This window comes from Acanthaster planci, linkage group LG20 (genome assembly GCF_054643075.1).
Source record: "Acanthaster planci isolate LZ-2023a linkage group LG20, COTS_SCS, whole genome shotgun sequence".
NCBI lineage: Eukaryota > Metazoa > Echinodermata > Asteroidea > Valvatida > Acanthasteridae > Acanthaster > Acanthaster planci.
In genome coordinates this window covers 4,005,416-4,021,799 of record NC_141796.1, presented here as the reverse complement: position 1 = coordinate 4,021,799, position 16,384 = coordinate 4,005,416, and the positions used below count along the sequence as shown (strand labels likewise).

The 16,384-nt window shown below is 37.6% G+C and overlaps 1 protein-coding gene across 4 annotated transcripts in view; it reads right to left on the bottom strand.

Annotated features, from left to right (window-relative positions):
- Nucleotides 1-16,384, bottom strand: part of tp53i11 (tumor protein p53 inducible protein 11) — a 40,598-nt gene that overhangs the window by 10,764 nt on the left and 13,450 nt on the right. For 2 of the 4 annotated variants that reach the window (XM_022252958.2, XM_022252959.2), the window contains exon 2: nucleotides 411-504. In XM_022252958.2, coding sequence (XP_022108650.2) covers nucleotides 411-504 — 94 coding nt within the window. Of the gene's footprint in view, nucleotides 1-410; nucleotides 505-3,002; nucleotides 3,373-8,692; nucleotides 8,876-16,384 lie in introns of those variants that run through there. The other 2 variants (XM_022252960.2, XM_022252961.2) reach the window with 2 other exon arrangements.

The following is a 16,384-nucleotide window of genomic DNA, read 5'->3' as shown; positions in this document are numbered from 1 at the left end:
TTCTATGGCAATTTTCTGCTTGTGGGAATGACTGCATCTGACTGACTTTGATAACTGCCAACAAACCCAGGCAATGAAATGATGTTCCCAAACCATGAAGATATTTCTGCCATGAATACCTTTAGTTTATGCAGTTTTTGATTAGAGTGAACCGTTAGCTTTCTTTCACAATTTCCACTTGGTTGATGTTGACTAACCATTTACAGGCATTTCTTTCAAACTATTCATTAAGTGACTGATAAACATTCTTAAGCTTATGTAAGCTATTTATTACACTAAATAGTTATGCTATTATGACAAATTTTATCTTCTTTCCAAACATACAACATACAGTTGCATATCCTGCAATGTTAACATGCCCCCAGTCCCCCACTCAAATAAAAACAATGTACATATGTACGAGAATGTACCTTAGAAACTGGTACTGAACCATCTTCACACTCTCCAACACCCAGCAACTTCCTTGTTTTGAGTCGACTCTGCAGATCCCCACTGCTCTGTTTTCTGCGTTGAAAAAGAGACATGCATCAGGAATTACATACATTTGTAAACTACTGGAACAGAAAGGGAAAGTGAGCCATGTAAGAACTGATCTGTAATCTCCATCAACTGCAACAAACAATGTGAAAGGTTAACAAACGTGATATACAGGAGTGCATGTGCCAGCCACTGAAAACTGTTCAAATTATTCGCCCCCCCAAAAAAACCAGTTCTGCTGCTGATTTCTCCACCGCCCTTAATTTTCAGTGTGAAACTAACAGTTTTATTGGCAAGTTAGACAAATAAAGTGTTGACAAATTTTTAAAAATAAATTCCCTTCACTTTTTGCTCTCACAGTGGTGAAAACACATGTGCAAAGCTCAATGCATTAAAGCAATGGTACGTTGGTTCCCGCCACGCTGCGCCACGCCGTGCCCAACCCTACAGCTGCAAGTCAAAAAAACACTGATGTTGCGAAAAGATTTCAGCAATTTAATTCACAGAACTTAGTCTGTTGTCTGTGTATTTCTGTGTTCAAAAGTTAAATCTGAGGTTGTTTTGCTCGTACTTGAAGTGAGCATGCTTCTGTAAAATTTCCTGCCACAGCACAAGGTTTATTGTCCGCCTGTCTGGATGCATCATGGGTGCTTACCACGTGATACACGGACACAGTTGGCCAGTTTGCCGTTGTGACTACCTGACTAGTGCTGTGAACAGTGTTTAAATTGTCTATTGTCGACAGTAAATATTTTCGCATAAATTAAGAAAAGCTTTTATCACTTTTTGGGGCATTTTTTGGTAGCTTTCGTCTTTTTTGGCATTACTTTCTGAGATGCAGTGTCTGTAATGCTTTGTAAATGTGTTTAACAGACACTGTTTAACAGACATTGAAGTATTCTGAGTATAGTGGAGGGCAGATAATATAAATAGGCTATTTTGTAAATTAGAAAAAGGAGAAAGTGATTCACACTGTGTTCACTGCTATCTTTCAGTCTATTAAAGTTTGATAATCCCAATTAATTTCAGACAAAATCAATCAAGTATTTACTCAAGCAATGCCAATCTATCACTTCACAACCCTTCAGAGTTTCAAATGTAAAGGGGACACTTAATTTCTTCTCGTTTTGATAATTCATACTCATATGTACCCGTATTTCAGTCTAACCAAGAAAACTTTGCTTAGTATAAAATAAGGTTTCTGTGCATAATAAAACTGCTTAGTGGAACACCATTTTGTGTCCCTATCTTACAGATAAAAATACCAGAAATGGCCCAAAATAAAAAGATTCAAAGCACAAAATCTTTATTACTTCACACTTTCATTAGTTAAGACATTTTGATTTGCCATTAATAAGGATATTTTGATCAGCGAGTGAACCCAATGATCTTTTATTCCTCAGATTATTTTATAAATTGCCCATGTACATGTACAAATGTACATTGTACATGTATATTACAAAAGGGACACCAAAATAGTGGGTCTTGTTTACAGGTGAAAACATTTCAGTTTTAAAACCACAGTGAATCTCATTCATACAAACAACACCTTTCTAAGCACTATTGACTTGCTGTTTCATAATGAAAGGCAATGTCTAATAAACAGGGCAGTATTTAATAAATGAAAACAACCTTCAAAAAGGCATTCCGAAGCAGTTTTTAAAATGTCTCACATCTCCTGCAAACTCCTACTGACTGAAATGACCTAAAAGGTAAGTTGTTTGGATTGAAAATAAACCCATACTATACTTTGGGTGTTTTTAGTACAGATTTCAGTTGTAATTCATTAAAATGTGGTAAAGCTTGTCTAGGACAAAGTATGGCTGTCATTCCCTTGTTTAACCACATCATGCATGCAGAATGGTTAGTAGTCTCGCTCACAAGTTCACTGGCTCTCCTTCAAGGTTGATGACACCTGCCATCTCATGAGGTGCTCCCAGTGTAAATGCTCTTGCCTTGTACTGGTAATTTACAGTACCTTGGGAATACTTCCATTTTAGCCTGGGGTTGCAGTGAGACATGCATCCCCAGGAAGCATTGCTAATCTCACATCTCAACAGGAATATGGAGACTGTTGATAATATCCAACAGCTAACAAGTGGATTTATAGAAGTTGCTTGGGCAAGAATGTTTTGCATGTGAAAAACATGTATGTACAACTTAATAACTGGAATTAAAAAGCTGGACTTGGTACAGTACTGTATGCACTATGCAGCCCTGGGGCCCTCCTACCGGTACATGTGCATTACTGTAGATAATGCTCCAGCTCACAGGATACAGATGATGCCATCACTAGTGAGGCACTAAAACTTATCATTTGTACTGCTACTTTGTATTAATAGTAATGGACGATCACATTCACATTTTCAGAAAAGTGAATACATGTAATAAAAAATGATTAGTATCACATGGAAAGAAGTTGCACGTACGTTTGTAATTTTCCCACAAGGCACTTACGACCATTTTATCTGCCATAATACACAAGAACATAATTTGCATGACAGAATGCTACAGTTACTACTTACCTCCATTCATCACCTTGACGATATGAACTCATGCTGCCAGCTGAGAATAATCTTTCAAAATGTAATGTCTACGGTGTTTGCAAACTAAAAGCATTAATGTTGTTTCAGCAAATGAGCATAAATGTACATGTACATGCACATTCAGCTAAATGTACAAGTGCATGCCAAACTGCTTCTGAAGAACTTCCCTACAAATGTGGCCTGTACCAAAACACACGTATCCGCATGCACTGTCTATTATTCCAAAGCGGAATGAATTGTGGTCTCTCAACAAGGAAGTATGTCAGAAAAACTGGAAGGAAACAATATGTATACTGTATGTAGCCATGCCTACATGTATGTTCATGTAGTGCTCTGTACACACGAATGTATTGTTGTTCATGCAAGCGGAATATCAGTAATTCATGAATATATCATGACCTACATGCATGCAAATTCCTGTACAGTGTAGCTGTAGAATAGTGTACATTACAATGCTTGTTGAAAAAAAAAAACACAATATGAAACTTGAAATGTACACATGAAGGGTTGACATGTACAGGCTTCAACCATAAACTTCAGAAGGTCAAGGCCACTTGGCCTTGAATGCTCCCAAATACCAAAGGGCACCAAAGCCATTTTGAAACTTTTTCTTGTTGGTGAATTTAATAGACTTTCCTTTAATTTCAGCATGGTGTTTAACTAATTTCACCTGCAATTTTCATTGTTTCTGTTCACATGCTGAGCAGTGGCACTGCATGAATTGTAACAAATAAAAATACATAATACTGTACTAATTCCCCTTGTTTACCACCATTTGGTGTTGTGTCTTATTACTTTATACGATGCCATAAAGGCAACACTGTATCATGAAAATCAATGTAATTAATCACAAACAATGCAATTCAAGCAAGTCAGTCACTGAGTCACAAACATTTAACCAATAGAAGCCCACTGGCGCCCGTGTAAATACATACCAGTACAGTAAGATAGCGACAGAAAAAAATAGACTGGGCTGTACTCCCGTCCGCAATCCCAAATAATAGTGACTTGGTTTTAATATCACAATGTACAGAATCTAGTGCACAATGTGTGATTCTGTGGTGCGACTTGTAACCAGTCTATAGTATAAAGGTAGTCTGGTGCTAAGTTTTTAGAATCACATAACTCAATTACATGTAAGTTAATAAGGTTGCTATACCATGTTGTCTACAGGGCAATGAAAAACCAGTCCGTAAAAAAAATAGTACTCGGTGCGGCTGGCCAGACGTTGACAGAAACACTGGCACTGTCTAAACGGTAACTTGAAAGTTGAATACAACTTGAACCTTAACATACAATGTACATGTACATGTAGGCACCCAGTGATCATTGAATTTGAAGACGGGCACGTTGGCCAAGTGGCTGAAAGATATGTGCTATTTTTATAGGGCATCGCGGCAATTCACTGTGGCATCGTGGCAGTTGCCACTGGTGGCAGCTGTAAAGATCAAAGCCTGGACATGTAATAATGTAAATAATCAATAATGAATAACATACAAAGAAAGATATACCCGTAATGCACACATACCCAACATTCTGGTACTGAAGGCATTTTGCATTACTGTTAATCCCAGCTCACTGGGCTAGTAATCATTCCTAAAACCATAGAGGAAAGACACAGGAGGAGTTTGAACTGCCCGGGCTGTAACATCTGGCCAATTACCGCTTTCTGGCATGCCTGGTATGTCCATAGCCAGAGCCTAAACGCTTGCTGCTGCCCACCATCTGTTTCACAACCACAAAACCCCTTTGTACCCTGTGATTGCCACTGCAATTTGTTGAGTGTGATCTGCATCCTTAAAACTTCCTATACTGAGGTATAGGAAGTTGAATATTCATGCCAACATCATGACAACATTAAATTTTATGCTAGTGCAGTTGCTTGCATTACGCTGTGTGCTCTAAATCTATATGTGCAGTCATTGCCCTTAATGAACTCTTTTTTCTGGAGTTAGTCTGGGAATAAATAGCATGGTTGTTAATAAGATTTTCTGTTTGATTTGAACCATTTTTATTGTGCCATTTGTACAACAGCGTATTGTATGATATTTCACGACCACTTCCTGTGGTGAAATTGTGAAATAGTGTTGTTTCTAGCTTTCTAGTAGTAGTGAACATTTTGTTGGCCAGTCTTAGCCAAATTCGTACCAAGTCTTTGAACACTGGTGTATTGGACAGAGGAGAATAAAATTACAAACTCTGCATGGATAATGGTACAGTATATCAAAATTTAAAAGTTCATTTACGATGGCAAAAGTAGGTCTACATGTAATATCAGGGATTTCTCTCTTTATTTCCTGGTCACAGTGATAATTTGTATTTAATTGCAAGCATATCTACAAGTATTGCCAGGATTTTACAGGCCCCACTTAATCAGGCATTTTTGGAAATGTTTTGTATTATTTGTTCTGTTAAATACGTAACTACATGTACATACACGTACAGAGTTGTTTCACGGAAAGATAACAATGAATCTCTTCAGTAACACCAAGTGAGCTGGTATACCTACATGTACATGTGTACGTGTAACATCCACTTTGATTCCCAAGTTTTCTGTGCACTTCTATTGAACATCACAAAATAGGACTTACATTGTACAGTAACTCGAAGGTTACAGAAAGTTGTATTCTGGATGGATAAACAGCCATTGTAAGCAGCAGTCTGTACATGTACCATTCCTGGTCAACTGTAATTGTGTGTGTGTGCACAAGTGACCATGTGGATCAGCTGCCCAGTAAAGGTACATGTACAAGCGCACAAGATGTGCAACTTTGGTATGGAAAACTTTGCATGTACATGCACATACATGTACACATAACCACTACAAAGGTGCAGATTTGACATAAAAGAAAAATCAAACAGACAATAAAAATGCAGATAGACCCTACATGTAGCTTTTTTACTTAAAGGATCCATGCAATGACTTTTTCTTAGAATCACCTTTTGTGCATATTTAATTCTTCTTCAACCACTTTACGCCCGGGCATTTATGAATGTTGATGATGCTGAGATGGGATAATTTTCTTTTTTTTTTTTAAATAAAATTTTTATTTTTTTCTTTAAAAATTTGTATCTTCATTTACTGGACACTTACACCCACACAAAGGACTGTCTGGTTCTACTTTAATCTGACAGACAACATCTTGTAAAACAAGACAACAGACAACATCCTTGTAAAAAAATGCCCAGATTGTGCGGTGTTATGTAAGTTTCTTTTGTTTATGAATCTGGCACAGTGCGCTGCTGACCTCTTTTCAATAGGGGCCAGATTAGCGTGTAGCGGTGCTGTGTGGCTCATTGCTGCGGTGGTGGAGTGCTTTTGTCCCCAGTGGTAATCCGCTCGCACTAAATACCCCAAACCATGGTATACTGTTTCAAAACAAGGCTGGATTATCTCCACTATTGAGAGTAAAAAAATGTTGGTAATTCCCGGCAGCCTCGTCTTTTGTTGCAAGTACGGTCTTTTGTTACAAGGCCCAGTTTCCTTTGTGCGATTTTGGAGACCCCAGCCATACGTATGAAGAATACGTGTCCGGTACCGGCAAATCTTTTTTGGAGTTCAGCGAACTACCATAAAGTGCACTTGTTTAAACATTCAAAATTGACCAAGCTTATCGAAAAAAGTCAGGCTGCTGTTAGTGTGATGTCCTGCCAAATCCAGGAAGACACTTCATGTATTCACTCTGTACATGTATGTTTTCATTTTCAAATTTCAAATTTCAAATCCAAAATTTGCTCTTTCCAAACATTTCTGGGAAAAGTTGCTTGCTTGCTTATTACCATATTACTTATTATACATTGCCAAAGGTAATGTGAAGTAAAATGTTGGAAAGGACATAAAATCTGGCAAGCAGGCAGGACATTGTATGTTTGGATTGGCCAGAGTCCGGAATGGGTACTTCACTGACTGAAAAACGTTATACTGAATGACTGCTATATCAAACATTTTGCATGGACTAGTCATGTTTGTTATAGCAGCGTTCCACTTTATCCATCATGGGCACAAACGTACCAGTACATGTACAGTGCCACACGTACCAGTACATGTACAGTGTATTGTACATCGGCCCCACCGTACAGCACACATGAAGGATGATGCACATGAACAAAATGCATCCCCAAAACTGTCATTGAACCACATGAAGCTTTAAAGAAGGATAGATCTTTAATGTTGAGTGCAAGAGGTTAAATGTTCTACATGTATAAGTACAAATGAAGGCCTACCGGTAACAGGGACGTACATAAACTGTATATATGTAACACATACATGTATTTGTGCCTGAATTTCTCAAAGTACATGAGATTTTATCTGTTGTATAAATGTAACATTTAAGTTAATGTCTGACATGAGGGCTGTGGTCTTTTCTTTAATATTATTTACTGCTTCCAAACACCTGCTGTGATCACTGTGCTTTTAACCAATAAAGGAGGCCACTATGGCCGTCTGCAGTAATGAAATCACTGCCATTGGATGCATAGATCTACAGCTGAGTTGAAACACTTCAAGAGCAAAAAAAAAAATTCTCATTACCCCCATTCCTAATCTGAAAGGAAATAAACCAACCCCAACAGGAAAATAGTCCACTTACAAATTCCAGGTACTGTACTGCTTGGTCTTTCTACTGTACGTGTACATGAAACTACTTCCAAGAAAGTCCATCATCCACTTTCGAAGGATACCGTGTACCAAGAACCAAGTTTGATAAGAAATTGTGATTTACTAGTAATGGTACATGTATGTGGACAATGTACATGTATGCACTCCCTCAAATTTGGATTTAGCCAGTCTAAAGCCATTGATTGAAATCACTATGTAAGCTTGCTATGATGTACATGTACAGTGTACATCTGTAGGTGAAACATGAACCAATGCCAACAAGTAACTCTACATGTACATGGTATGCTTACATGTACACACATTGTACAAATACACAGTTGTACGTTCACAGATACATGTACTTCACAGATACCATATACAGTATGTGCTGGAACTAACAAGCTTCACTTCATGCATGCCTCTGAAGCAGAGTGTGAAATTACTTTGTATCAACCGTTCATGTACATATATGTACAATCACCTGTATTCATGAGTGTATGTGTGGTCACTTTGAGCGATCAGTCTTTAAAAGCACCAAGTCCAAGAGCGCAGTCCCAGGAAAACTTTGTGCCAACTTAAGGAGGGAAACTTCCGAATAATTTTCCAACATTGCAGAACCAAACAAAAAACAATCCCACTTCAAAAGGTTGTGTCTGCAATATCTCTTTATCTCTTTCACAATGTCCTTCCTCTTCAACTGCTAAAATGCCAACTCCATACATTCTTTTAAAACCCTTCACTGTTATTGGAATTCTTGTCCATAATATTATTTTTGAACTATTTTAACTCACGCATGTAAGCACCCATGCTTGCACCTACGCAGCTACTCAGCTGCCATGTGTAATTATAGTTGCATTGTTTCTTCCACTACAAGTTGATACTGTATCTGCATTTACATGTTCTTCCCTTTTTGAAAATAATATTCCACAGCAGCGAATACGGAAGAAAAGGCAATTGGCTGATGGCAGAATTATGCAATAAGACCAACAGATTACTCAAAGATTGAGCAATTGCAGTGATTGACCGATCAACTGATCATGCCCAACAGAACACATAAAAGTTATTTACATACCTATATTGCTGGGGTTGGTGTAAGGTACACATACCGGTATCCATTGCTAAAATCACTTTTTATTGATCAGCAAATCACAACTCTCCGTGTCAATACAATAAACGGTGTCAAGAAATGTCAGCAGTCTCAATGCGGGTAGATTCCACATCAAGACTCAATATTCCCTGCACAGTTGCATACCAGGCTGTGGTAATATCATCTACATGTCATTTAATAGGTAATATATGTGACAGCTGATAGTGTGCATGCTTGTACAGATCTAGATCACAGCAAGGGCCAAGTATACACATGGATCTCTGTTGCACCATGGAATGCTATACATTTTGTTATGAACTAACAGCACCACGTACATGTACATGTACTAGTTGTACATGTGCTTGGTATGAAAATTCACACATGTACATGTACCGGTATGTACATATACATGTAACTCCCTTTCCACTGGGATACGGTAGGTTCCTCAAAATATGGACCATTAGATAATGTTCAACTTCGGGGGTTCATGAACAGCAGTGAATTAATTTCCTATGTTTGATGTAATGAGGGAAGTCATGGCTGATATCTGGAACAATGACGACTGTGTCAACCTTTCAACTTAATTGGAGTTAATTAATTAAAGTCATGAACTCCCTGTAAAATCCGAGCCAATAGAATTTACTGAGGCGTGATAATCCCCGAAGTTATTTTCCACAGATTTACATGTGGTGAAAGGTGATAATATTTACACATATTAAAACCATAATCACGAAAATAACCTCTCACAATTAATCGGGTCCCGAAGTCAGCAGACGCAATGTCATGCGATTCTGTCATTAGTGTAAAAAAATCGACTGCAAAAATAGCGAGTAAAATTCATATATCGATGTATAACACAAGCTTTAAAAAAGAGTGCTAAAAAAGCACCACCAAACCATCATCCTTTTACGACTGGACCGATCACATTTTCTTCAATTATGTTCCCGAAAACCGCAGTCCCAAAATACCGATCATGAGCCCCCTCCTAGGAACGGCAACGCTCTGCAATTTTTCTCTTCAGAACAATTTTTCTCACAAGAAAATCCGTCATTCTGAATAACGTTCACAAAAAACTGACGTTCGAGACATAAAAATACAATTCATGATGAGAATCTAATGCTCAGAGTTGTTAATTTTAATTTTATTTTCAGCGGAATTATCTTCAAAATAACCTGCAAAATGAAAATCGCACATGGAATTTTTTGAGCACTACATGTGAAGGCATTTCCGGCATTCTCGAATGTCATGCAGTTTCTGTCAAAAATTCTTGAAAGTCATCAAAATTCTGTCAAATAATATAATTTAACTCATTATAAATTTGTGATGCAGCCAAACTTGAAGATATTTTTGGTTTAATTTGCCAAGACCTGGCATCTTTCTTGGTATCATGGTGAGAGTGATTACCACCGGTAAGAGAATGAACACAGCCAAACTTTCTCATCATTTTCCATCAATTTTGTGCTCTTTTTTCGTGGCTGATATTTTAAAAGTTACATGTATTTCTTAGGTGCTTTAAAACAGATCAGTCGAAAAATATACTGAATTTTCCTTCTTGATGAGAGAAGTTTTGAAATCAAGTTCTCTGGTATAAACACTTTGACGTAAAACTTTAAATGAATACAACTCCATTTGATTTGCACTGGTAGCCAACCAGATGTCCACTAAAGTACATGTACATATAATGCCTAATTATCCCCATAATCATTTTTATAAATCTGAAGGTGCTAATTTCTATTTTACATGATCAAAGTCACTCTTTTAGAAGTCTTGAAAAATGACATCCGGTGTTGCATTTTGGTCCATTTTATGAAGAACATGCCATACACATTAGCATGTTACAGACAAGACAGTGTGCCAGTTCATACACAATGTACCATAATAGAAAACAAGTCATGAATAAAATTCTATTATTACCATACATGTACAACAATATGCTGAAGCCTTGCATGTTTTTTTCTATAAATTACGCGTGAGAAGAAAACTGTCCCTGCAAGTTGAATTTTAAAAATGCTAACTACCCATATTTGCTTTAAAATTAATAATTCATAATGAGCATCCCTGTGAAGGCACTCTAATCAGTTACCAGTATAAGATTACGCTCATTAAATGTACTCATTATATCGCTATGTAAAGATAAAAATTATACTGATACAGTAATGGGAAACTATAACCATGATAACCATGAAAAATCCATGTGGAACAATCTGTTTATTTTCAATTCATTTTCAAGCTAGATTTTATTTTATTAAAAAGTTCTTGGCCATCTTCATTCTGTTTTAGCTTCCTGCATATTTATTTCTGCTTTAGCACAGACAATTTTTCAAAATAAAATCAGCAAATACACAGTGAAAGTGTAATATGTACCTACGTACAAGTATAACGGAAAAATACTGGATGGGTACACGTACGTGTACATGCAGGTGGATAAAGCCTTTCTTTGCATCAAATTTCTTCGGCAAAAACTTATTTTGAAACAATAGTCAATTATTGTATGTGCCCATTTGAAACACAAAACACAGGAAGGTAGAATACATTACTGCACAATTTGTACAACATACTACATGTACACAGACAAAATGTACATGTACACTTTGTATAGTCTACTGGTTCATGAACATGTACGAAGTGTACACTGTACATGGGTCATCCATATCAGACCAACACATATTTTGACATACATGTACATGTAACTGCTGTGCTTCTAGATGCTGATGACCAATCAACACATGCCAATTTCGGGTGCTATCTGCAACATTCCATGTAGTCAGAACACAGATCAAGAACAATGAATGATTTACATGTAAGCTTAAAACATCACCCTGTTATACGTGTGTATATGTAGTAAAAATACATGTACATATACTGCACATGTACCATCCCTGGGTGTCTACATCAAATTATACATGTACATGTGTACTGTATGTAAATTTGGTATCAAAATAATAATGAAAATGTACGTTATAATCAACATTGTTGTCCAACTTATGTTTCATCAAAAAAGGGGTTTACTATGACCTTTGACACAAACACCACCTTGACCTTTGACCCTATTTTTCTCAATGAAGTATCTTTAAAAAATAACTGAAATAAAAGTATTTCAAAGAAGTGTTTCCTTTTCTACCAGTGTTCAAATCCATTTACCGGTAAATCTTCACAGGATTTAAGAATTGACAAATTTACAGTTTTTAAAACTAAAAAAGGCTAAAAACTTAGAAAGTTTATATGGATCATTCCATATAACACAAATAATTTTTTGACATTTGGTCTTCCTCTAAATATCAATGAGTCAAGAAGCCATGCCATTATTGGGTGCAATCCATCGTTCCATGGAGTCTGGACAGAGATCAAGAAAAATGGGCCATTTTAACTTAAATCACCGTAAGAGTAAAAGTGGGTCATAATTGTGGAAGTTTTAAACAAATAATGAGAATTACATGTACATGTTCTAGTCACCAATATTATAAAAATTAAGTGTTTAAAAAGAAGGTCACTAAGACCTTTGACACACCAGGTCGACCTTGTTTTAAAAAATTAAATATCAATAACATTCATCAGGAGTTGGGTGGGCGTATCGGTAGTGCTTAGTTTCCTTGCCTTTAAACTCTGTGGCCTGACTTTGATTCCCAGCTCTGTCCACGTGTGGATTGGATTTTCAGGCCCTGCCTGATTCCATAGGTTTTACCCAGAACATTCTCTTTTCTGAGGTTTTTCCTCCCTCCACTAAAACCTTAACTTCTTGTCATTGTCTCGTCTCTACAGGTTTCTTCAGGCTTACAAGCTACAGTAAAACATTTTGGTTTAGTGTAAGTGTTACTGTGTTTTTAACTGTAAAGGTTGTAATGCCCTCTGGAAAAAAACTGGCCCCGGAGAGGGCACAATAAAAATCAAACAAATTATTATCATTACAGTGCGTACATTTTATTTGAAGTGGTAATTGTTATTCTTAATGGTTTGAAGGGATTATTTTCAAAATAACTGTGTATGAGGGACTGCAATCAAAACGTTTGACAGCTGGGGTCCATAAAAATATATCTAGAACTATCTAATATTGTGTCCCTAAGCTATGGTGGTCAATTCAACACAGTTCTCAAAATTTCAGAATGGTCCTTGAAATTTTTTAAATCAAACAACATAGCCTTCAAACACTTTTTTCAATTGGATTTCTGTCCTATACCAGTAGTTTCGTTTGTAGTTCATACATGTATGTCCTACAAACACTGACAAACTTTTAAGATATATTTACATGTAGTGTTTGCATCTAATTCTTTTAAGCGTAATGATTAAGTTGGTTTTGTTTACATGGCAACAGTTTCCTAATATGGCAACAGTTTCCCTATATGGCAACAGTTTCGTAAGAAATTGTTGGCTTTCCTTTCAATTATCAACAATTACAGCTAGAAGTTTCTCAAAATGATGAAGTTTAGTCAACTTTTTTTACACATTCAATGATGCTTTGTCTATATAAATGGAAACAATCACAATTTTATTGATACAATGTTAAAATGTCAAGTTTCGATGGTAATGGTCTCATTTTTACATCATTTTCTGTTTATCAAATGGTGAAATTTGAATGGAAAGCGGATAAATTATTGTGAAGACATTCACCAATTTCAAAGTTTTCTCTCATAAATTTCCTGCAAACAGTGCCTTGTCCTTCCCTAAATCAAATGCAACTAGGCCTAGTGACTACTAATCGTCCAAAAAACTCCCCTTTTTAAGTACTTAAACATGTTATATAAATTTCCAAAACAGAGAATCCAATTTTCTTCAACAGAGCCTGTAGTGCTCCATATAAAGCTCATCTTTCCAATAATAATACTTTAGATCCAGCCGGGAGCAGCAGATAGGTTGGCTTTGGAATTACTAGTGCTCACGCACACTTAGTCAAGATGGCACATCCACAAAGACAATGCATTTCATTACTTACTTCAGTGTCTAAGTCAAAATATGGTTCATTTTTACAGCAAGGAGCTGCAAAACATGGAGCAACAGCAAGCATCAACTTTTGGCAAAAAGCTGAGTCAAGTCTGAAGTTGTGTTTAAACTAGTCTTTGTGTAAGTCTAAAGAAGTGTTGCACCTGCAAGTACTTGCTTAACCCAAAACCCATTGCAACATTATTCATCGTGAAAGCAGTCTGGGCAGCAATGAGCACATGCGTAATTATCAATATGCAGCAAGGTATGAGACGGAGAAACCCCCCTGCTTTGTGTTGGTCATTGTCTCGCAGGAATCTGGGAAATTCCTTTCAGACATCTTGGGGGGATGTGTTAAGTAACAATAGTCTGGAATGTGTATAGGGATTGGACATGTTGGGGGGTACCCCTCGGTCTCATTTCTTGCTCCTGGCAAAAGGAATTTTGCATTAGAAACTGTGATTTAAAATCAAAGCATTCAGTGGGTATAGTGGTTATGTCCATACATTGCCTCATCCATATGCAGACCAGTGTTGTATTCACGTCCATCACAAGTCCCTATAAGTCCATTACAAGCCACTCACTTGTCAGACAATAAGCCAATTCACAAGCTATTGAAATGAGCTGAGACAAAAGCATTCTTTCGTCATTGTTCACCTTCACCCCGAAGACTGGCCTTGTGAAAGGACTTGTGATGGACTTGACTACAACACTGATGTGAACATAAATGTACATGTACATGTACGTGTGTTCTCTTGCACACTATTTCATTCACGGCGTAAGTTGAAAAAGATTCGCTGACAATCAAAACCCAAAATTATTCAACGGTATTTCAAAGTCTGTTCAGGGCAAAATGATTTGCATGTGTCTCCGTCCCCACGTTATATCGTGGCTCTTTGCTGTGGGGGGGGGTCGTTATCTCTGACACAACTTACACTAATCCACTGATTTTTGGGAGTCCAAGTTGGGCCAACCTACATTGTACATGTACTTGTACTTGTAGTGGCACAACTTACTCCACCTCGGCTGGATTAGAGGGTTCAAAAAGAGAGGTAACTTAATATTTTCAGATCAACCCCAACTGACAGTTTGTCTGAAATTCTGAATGAATAAGATGGACAGGGATTGTTGAAAAAAGTCCTAGTCCAAACCAACCATCCTGTTGGCGGCTACGACATGGTGCAGCTATGAAGTGGACTGAGAATGTTTATTGAGTATGTTGAGTGTGCATTTTGGGATCAGGTCAACTCGGACCCAAACCAACTCAGACTCATGCCAACTCAGACCCGAAGCCAACTCGGACCCACGCCAACTCGGACGCAATACTAACTCGGACCCACTACCAACTCAGATCCATAACCAACTCTGACGCACGCCAACTCGGACCTACATGTACCCCGAGTCAACTTGGACCCACTGAGCCTTATACTATTTTTGCAACTTTGAAATGAAACGCACAAAGCCAGACAGCCTAGCAGCGAGGCTTTTGGTATGGATCCAAAAATATTCTTGCTCCTATAGATGTTTCGGTTTGCAACCAAGACAATTTCTGCCCTCTTCAATTCCTTTAAGCAGTACATTGAATCATCATTTACATGTAAAACTAATCATTCCCATTTTTAAAAACCGGGGTTTGCATATCTACTGAAAAGTTGCAGTGTACAGGTGTAAGTGATACTAATTTATCACAATTTAAGAACGTTTAATATGGTCTCATAAAGCATTTTATACCGTACCAACCGTAAGGTCAGATTGCAAATTAAATTTTTTCATAAGAAAAGATGTGGACGATGTGGCTCTGCGAATTATTGCATGTACATGTGCCTTCACTATACATAGACTAAATGTATAGTGACAAACCACATCCATTAGCTAGGGCTATGGGAGGCAATGTGTGTTAAATAATATTGCCAGGCCGTTCGGTATTCAAATAGTGAGCACTGAACAAATCTTGGAAAACTCAGCATTAGCATTGACCAGTTAGAAGATGTTCTGCCAAATTATCGATTTCATAATTCAGTGAACCTTCACCCAAATACTGTACAAGGCCTACACAGTAACCCATACCGGTAATCATGGGAATGGAGTAATGAAATTGGAATTAGGATACATGTATGTGGACAAATGAAATCTAAAACTTAAGATTCTGGTAAATTTGAATAAAATAATTAAAGGTTGAATAAAATAGAGGCAAAAAGAGTCATTTAACAGTTAAAAACACTCTGATTTATCACGCAGAAACTACACGTTCCTCAGGTTGGCTCCGAGTTGACTCGGGTTGAGTCTGAGTTGGTGTGGCTCCGAGTCAGTTATGGGTCCTAGTTGGTCGTGGGTCCAAGTTGGTCGTGGTCCAAGTTGATCATGGGTCCGAGTTGGTATTGGGTCCAAGTTGGCGTGGGTCCGAGTTGGTGAGGGTCTGAGTTAGCTTTGGGTCAGAGCTGGCATGGGTCTGGGTTGGTTTGGGTCTGAGTTGACTTGAAACCTGCATTTTGATCCCGTAAGCTTCAACTACAAGTTAGATCATCTGATTAAGTATTCCGAGCTGCAATTTAGCCCAGGTTGGACCATGGAGGAAGGACACAGAAGGCATGCCCGGTATGTCCATAGCCTTCTACCCACCAGCTGTTTTGCAACCACAAGCTCCCTTTGTACCCCATGATCGTCGCCGCAATTTTTCGTTGGTAATCTGCACCCTAAAACGTTGTGTACTGCGATATAGGAAGTTGAATATTCATGCCATCGTTGGTGCTTGATATGAACCGA